General features: G+C 39.2%; 1 protein-coding gene across 1 annotated transcript in view; it reads right to left on the reverse strand.

The window, feature by feature from the left end:
• Positions 1 to 140: 140 nt before the first annotated feature.
• Positions 141 to 7,572, reverse strand: part of LOC107103310 (large neutral amino acids transporter small subunit 3-like) — a 28,219-nt gene continuing 20,787 nt past the window's right edge. The window contains exons 7-14 of the mRNA XM_015402967.1: positions 3,919 to 4,046; positions 2,497 to 2,643; positions 2,373 to 2,408; positions 2,147 to 2,279; positions 1,858 to 1,987; positions 1,653 to 1,726; positions 1,143 to 1,266; positions 141 to 820 (exon numbers count right to left, since the gene is read on the reverse strand). Of these exons, the coding sequence (XP_015258453.1) occupies positions 593 to 820; positions 1,143 to 1,266; positions 1,653 to 1,726; positions 1,858 to 1,987; positions 2,147 to 2,279; positions 2,373 to 2,408; positions 2,497 to 2,643; positions 3,919 to 4,046 (1,000 nt within the window). The 3' untranslated portion in view covers positions 141 to 592. The remainder of the gene's footprint in view (positions 821 to 1,142; positions 1,267 to 1,652; positions 1,727 to 1,857; positions 1,988 to 2,146; positions 2,280 to 2,372; positions 2,409 to 2,496; positions 2,644 to 3,918; positions 4,047 to 7,572) is intronic.

Genomic DNA, 7,572 nt, shown 5'->3' on the forward strand with positions numbered 1-7,572 from the left:
AATGACTGACAGTTAGAAGGACCACTGATTGAGGAAATAAAAGATTGTTCTCTATATCTTTAATTATTCATACATTAAGGATCAATGTCACAAAATAAATGACTGAAAACTGATAATTAACCATTCTTATGCTCTCTTGTTTTATTTCCTTTTTTACTTTTTTATCTTGTTTTATGGTTGTTTTAATGTAAATCTGTGTATTTGCTTCCTATATAAAATGATTTTACTAACTTATTAACAGAAAAAACTTCCAGCTTAGTGATACATTTAACAGAATCAGTGTGAATAATATTCAACAAGAAATAAAATGGGCTCATCACATAGCCTACCATTAAGGTCCCTCAGTTTCATTTGTTCGGGGTGAAGAACATTGATACCTGCTGACTGTAACCTGAAGAGGAAAAACCTAAAACCCATCAGAATGTGGAGAAAACAGTTCTAGCTATAGGAATCATTGTAGTTCTTAGACCTGCATCATTTTATCTGTTTACTTTGGTTTATTTTATGGGTGTTCATGTTGAGGAATAAGGTGGTAATATTGGTTATGATATCAGTAATAACAACAACTTCCTAGTTCCTAAAACCAGCCTAATTACATAGGATGCCCATTGTTTATGTTTCCATGTTCTGAATGTCCATCAAGTCGTCTCTGATGAGATCCACAGTCTGATTGGATAATGTCAGCGAGTTCCTTCTCTGATTGGTGGGCAGGGTTGGTGTCTAGATGCTCCTTCTCTCTGATCAGGGTTTTCCGGTGAAAGAACAGATAACAAGGCAACAGAAAGGCGGCCAGGGAGAAGATTAGAAGTCCTACATTGATCTGTGGTAGGAAAGTAAACATGAGTTCATCCTTGGAGAATAGTTCATCTACTTTGCACCAGGATACCAGTTTATGATCATAAAAAAGTTTGCCTTTTCATAACAGAGTAAAACACAGATTCATGTTTGCTTTGATATATTACTGCTTTATGCTATCCTACATTAAAAAGCAAACATACTCCTCCAGTTGGAGTTCTGAATTTAGCCACAAGCAGGAATAAATCATTGTTTGAACTGATACTTAAAGCATCTTATTTTTAATGACATTCTGAGGAGTTCATGCATCCCTGCTATAAGCTGTGGCAGTTATGAGAGCTCCCTACCCAGTAAGGGTCGCCTCTGAGGTGGCCCACCATCAGTATGAAGAGGGGCTGCTGGAGTAAAGCAAAAGCAGCGCTGATGGTGGACTGGAATCCTGTCAAAGTGCCGAAGTGGTTAGTGGGATACCTGGGATGGAGGAGAACAGAAATTAGTAGCGGGCTCTTCCCCAGTAATACAATTTAATTCAAAATAACAATGTATGAAAGCAGAAAAAAATTGAAGATAAGATGTTAGTTCCTTCATGATCCAATAAGTTTATAGTCAGAATCTTAGGCTATGTTTACAACAGGCGTGCTTTGAGCAGCCAAAANTTCTGTTGCTTCAGCTGCCTGTGAAGTGCATCAGATACTTAGAAGCTCATGAGGCGCTGCTCCTGCTTGTTAAAACACGGTTCAGGACCTTTTCCTGCGCCAAGATGCACGTCAACCATTGAATTTGCATCTAAACCGATTGCTTCTGCTGATCAAAGTGTGTGTGGGGTGAACGTAGCACTAATTAATGGTGTTACTCACACTGCAGCATAGAGGCCTCCACAGCAGGAGTGGATGAATCCTCTCACTATGGTGTGAAGAACAAACGACACCACCTGGTAAATGTGACCAGAGAACAGGACAGTTTTTAGAGTACTGACAGTATTTACTTTTTATTTGCTGTACAAAACTCTATGTAATTTAATGGAAAACATGACGAGTTACATTAGATGTTTTTTTTCCTTACCTGTATGGGCAAGTTGTCAATTAAGGAAATGACTCCAAACATGACCAGAAGGAAGTTGGTAAAGACGAAGGCTCTGATGGCGTTGGTCAGCTTCTGGACCTTTCTGTCTCTGATTGGGGGCTCTGAGACGCTGAGGGAACAATTGTCATAAGTTCTGATAATCTAATGTTGTCATTTTTGATGCTACATGGGTCCCAGTGTTCCCAGCATGACATGAAGGAAGGACTGAAACAAAGACTGATCATCCCACTTCCTGTTTGATTAGACAAACCGATCAATATTTTCCTACCTCTTGGTTTTTAGTTGGCTGGGATTCTCCTCTTCACACTCTTTCATCTTCCAGTCCATCATGTATCCAATCAAAGGACATGTCAGCAGACACAGAAGCTGCGTTGAACCAAAGATGGATGAGTAGAAACCAACTGCAGAGACATGCAGAGTGAATCAGTTCAGATTGATGAAAATAAATGGATGGGAGGGAGACTCAATCTGGACTGGCTCCATGTTACAGTTACCTTGCTCCTCAGCCTCCCTCTGTAGCTCCTCTGAAGCTGAAAGACACAGCAGCTGCTAAGCTTTACCAATAGAACAGAGACATGTGACCTGTAACACATGATGTTATGCATGTTTTACGCCTACCGTTCGGGTCACCATGAGTAACCAGGAACTCCAGCATCTTGTTCATGGCTCCCATGAAGAAGATCAGCCTCAGCTGGGTGATTGCCATGGCGACGACACTCCACAGGAAGATGGGAGAGCAGACAGAGTGACAGATTGGCACCGCAGCTGAACGACAAACAGGGAAACAAACACGAGTTCAGATCTGAAATGGTCTGATTCCAGGAACTACGCAGAATCAGCTCTGAGACCGGATACAGACAGTACTGTACACTGGAAAACATGGAAATATACATAAGTCATTTTTTTCCTAAAATAAGTGCAGTTTTTCTTGAATTGAGGAGGTAAGTGAGACACTTTGCCAATGGAAGAAGACAATTTACATTTAACATACGAAAAAAAACATTCATTTTGTCTTATTTCAAGTGTATATTCTCTAATTACCTTATTTTAGGGGTAAAAATCCTCATTCCATTGGCAAATCATCTTATTTACCGACTCAAATTGAGGGTAAATACAGTTAATTTAAGACATTTTGACTTATTTCTAGATCGTTTCTGAAGTGTAGAGAGATGATGCATTTATTTTGAGATAAGAGTGGTCAGAGTTATTAAGTAAGAACAGTTTAAAATGAAATTTGCTGCAGAGAATGTGTTTTCACCAAGGCTCGAATAAAAAAAACAAAATGCTATTGTTTACTCTAGAAGATGGAGCATTAAAGCTGATTCATTTATTTACACTTATTAGTGGAAACAATGTCAGTAGGACTTAGAATGATTAAGTCTACCATACAATCTGCAGCCTTTTATGTTTCAAACAGTGTGTAGGCATTGAATTAAATGGCAGCATAAATACCAGGGGATGAAAAACAGTTTAAACTACAAAAGTTTCCCTCCGATGACAAAGAAAAGTCAGATCTAAACGCCAAAATTTGTCCTCGAGTTCTAGGATAAATCTCAACATCAGCTGTTTGAGTTACGGACCCATTATTAGCGGGTTAGATGATGGAGATTAACATCTTATGCTCTGTAAACATTGGAGATCTCCTCTGTCAATCGCCGCCTGACCGACTCATCTCTCTCAGATCTCCTCCATGCATCTGTCACTACCCTTAAAGCAAAGCAACAGACCTACTGGCGATAAAAAGCTGATTTATCATTAGCGCATTCAATTGGCATTAAATTCTAATAATGTGTCCCTTTAAGATCCAATGCTGAGTCGTTTGGCATCTTGATCTAAGCACCTTCATACATAGAAAGCCTATATGTGATCCTTTCTTTATTGTAGGCAGCAGACTGCGGAGATAAATCATTCCAAAGACATTTTAATGGTACCATCACACTGTTCTTTCATAAATATCAATGGCAGCATGCACTTCTTTATGGGTAAACAGCAAACATGCATGAACAAGGCTGAATACGACACCAGAGAACAAGGCTGTACCTTTGGTCGTGCTTTGGGACTCTTCTTGCTCTGATTCAGGCCATTTGTCTCCCGTCGTTCCCTCTGCAATCATCAAATTGTTGACGTACTTGTCCCCAGCCGTCCTATCTTCATCACTATTCATTTTACTGTTGAGAGGTATAAAAAAATGTGAACTTCTATCTAACCAGTGACCTGGTCCTCTAATGACCTCACTGATCACCACAGGTCAGGGATCCCCGCCTCAGGCTTTCATACTGATGAAAAGAGGTTTATTTTAATGGAGCTAAACTAAATCTTTTGTTTTGACACAACATCCAACTTCACTCATGTTGTTTTGTTTTTTTGTTACTTTTGTTTAATGTACAAAGAATTACATTAAATAATATTAATGTTATTACTGCTGTTAGTTCTGAGAGTAAAATATGTTTAAATGGTGACAGACTTCCACTGTCTGTCATTCTACCATGCCTCCTTTATGGCCCCAATGACACACAATGACCTTATTGGTGTGAAAGTATATACTAAACCAGATATATAGATAGATATCAGAGATCTGATTGTTCCTTATGTTCCTAATGTTTGCTCTCAATCTGAAGCACTGGCGTAACTTTCTGAAGGACTGGAATGGACATGTCCCCACCAACTTTGGGCATGGAGGGGACAGTCCCCACCAATAATCAATAATTTTTCTTTTTTTCCCCCTTTCCACTGATTTGCTTTGCCAACAGTAACGGGTTGGGTTCAGCTAACTATGTTTTCAGTCCATGTTTTTTCCTCGCTCTGCCGCTGCTCTCCAGTCCCTCCTCTCTGTCTTACGTCATTGGATCTGTTGCTTTGGGACATAATATTATTTGGGGTCGCTATTTACTGCATACAGAGTATGCCACCGAAAAATCTGTTTGTTACTCATATGGACCTTTTTCAGCTAAAAATGGCAACAGAGTGTACATTTATATAAGTTGAAAAAGCTGGGCTTCTCAGAGGAACATTACTCAGAGTTACAGATTAAACTTAACACATATCTGTTGTACTGGCGACCTGTCCAGGGTGTACCCGCCTCTCGCCCCTAGACAGCTAGAGATAGACACCAGCACCCCTCACCACCACACTTGGGAATAAGCGTGTCAGAAAATTGATGAATGGACATATCTATTGTTTTCTTATTGAAAGGAGAATCGGAGCTACTATATATCTTGAAAATGATTTTCTCAGGCATCATTATATCGGTAGACAGGTTCATAAATCTGTTTTTAAGCAGAGCAGAGACACAATTAGGGACAGCTGCAGATTTAAAGGTGAAACAGATTTACTGGGATATGCAACATGCAATAAAATATATCTCCAATTTTACAAGAAAAAATATGCAATGCTATAATAAAACTCAACATATAATTTTGTCTTTTGTAGTTCAAAGAGACCCAGAAATACCTGCAACCCAGAGACAGTCATACTCACATTACACAGACTTAAAATCTAAGAAACCTGCAAGAATTAAAGCAGAAATAATAAATAAAAAATCAGTGCATAAATGTTTTTTTTTTAATATAAGGTTAAATACATAGACTTTGGCTGTCAACAAGATATGGAACTCATTTTTAAATTTGATTTTGCTGCTTGTGAAGGAGGATAATCACTGATGCAGCTTAAAGGGAAGCCATGCATGGATGGATGGATGGAACGGAAGTTGCGTCCATAATAGGGATGCATGATATATTGATGTTGACATCAATATGTTATTTGGTGATATTTGTCATTATTTATAGATTACTGTTTTTGAGCCCTTTATAAATAATGCACTAAAGGCAGGCCTCTGTCTATAACTATAAATATCAGTGTATTGTGGTTCTGTTGTGTTCTCAACAAGAGGAAAGCATTCAATATAAATATACGTTTGAGCTCATTTTTGGAAAATATAAACCCTATTGAAAGCGTTCAGGTTGAGTAGCTGTAGGTCAATCAGCCACTATCCTTAGAGCGTCCTCACCAATCTTTATCACAAAGTTACAACCTTGATCTGCAGGTTTACTAATGGTTCCTAGAATTTCTAAAAGTAGAATGGGAGGCAGAACTTTTAGTTATCAGGCTCCTCTCCTGTGGAACCAACTACCAGTTTTAGTCCGTGAGGCAGACACCCTGTCTACNTCAGAGATCTGATTGTTCCTTATGTTCCTAATGTTTGCTCTCAATCTGAAGCACTGGCGTAACTTTCTGAAGGACTGGAATGGACATGTCCCCACTTGGGATTAAGTGTGTCAGAAAATTGATGGAAGGACATATCTTTTGTTTTCTTATTGAAAGGAGAATCAGACTGCAGAGCTACTATATATCTTGAAAATGATTTTTTTCAGGCATCATTATATTGGTAGAGAAGGTTCATAAATCTGTTTTTAAGCAGAGACACAATTAGGGATTGTCTCCTGTAATACCTGAAACCTGTCTATGATTGTTAAGGGTCGGTCGTTAAGGAGGTATTGTTCACCGGCTGGAGCGGGTAGGTCCCTTGTTCCTCTGTTCCTCCAGAGGAGACAATCCCCCCTTAATGGCAATCCCCCCTTTAACGACCGACCCTTAGAATCATAGACAGGTTCAGATATTACAGGCTAACGATGGAACTAAAACGACCCATTCATCGGTTACCATTTGCATGTTTCCAAGCAATACAAGGCCTTGTCCATATAAGACTCAAACTCACTGCGGATCCAAACATTTGAATTGAGAAAGCTTCCTGGAGAGGTGGCGAAACGTCTTCAAATCTTGAAAACCAAGTCCAGTGGATATTTTTTGAATTTTTACGGAAAATATCTTGAAAACCAAGTCCAGTGGATATTTTTTGAATTTTTACGGAATGACTATGACCTGGATGACTGAGAACCTTCATCAGCAACCTCTAACTTTATGTTTTCTCTGTCTTTACTTGCCATGGTAGCTTCATCTGGGCAGGGGCTCTGTTAAGATGAAAACCATGTTGGAAGGAGGCACCAGCTTGGCTTCTGTCTTCAACAACTTCATGTTCACGTGTCAAACTCAAGACAAGCAGGCCAAATCTGGCCTGCCACGTCAAAGATATGTAAAGTAAAGGATTATGTTCCAGTAGCTAACACTGCTAAATAAATAGGAGTAAAATCACAGCAATTAGATCTTTGTGACTTCAATGATGAAGTTTGAAAGTTTCATTTACAGTTGTGAAACTATTGGTCCCCTTTAACATCTCAAACTTTGGACAATTCAGGCTTGAAACATAAAGATCTAAAATTTTAATTTAAAAATTTGTACATTTTTTGTGAAGAATTGTGAGGGATTTACCCCCTCGCTAAATGGTGCTGTAAAAAGGCCTTTCTTGTCTTTTAGAAAAATTTAGTTATTGGGGGAACGGTTCAGACTTTGTCTTTATTGATGTAACTTATATATACTGTATATTTTGTTTTGACCACTCTCTTTTTCTTTGAAGTTACCTGGTCAGATGTTGCCATGGAAGTGCGCCCATGAGCAGTACTGACAAGGACCTGGTGTTTCCAATCAGCCTCATCTTTTCTGACTCTTTTTGCATTTGGCTAGGGTCACTGTCACTACTGTTAGCATGAGGCGCTACCAGAACTCTGCAGAGGTTTGCACAGGCAGTCCAACTCCTCCAGGATGGCACATCAATATGTGCCATTGCCAGAAGGTTTGCTG

The sequence above is a fragment of the Cyprinodon variegatus genome, unplaced genomic scaffold (genome assembly GCF_000732505.1).
Source record: "Cyprinodon variegatus isolate N-32 unplaced genomic scaffold, C_variegatus-1.0 Scaffold1418, whole genome shotgun sequence".
Lineage (NCBI taxonomy): Eukaryota > Metazoa > Chordata > Actinopteri > Cyprinodontiformes > Cyprinodontidae > Cyprinodon > Cyprinodon variegatus.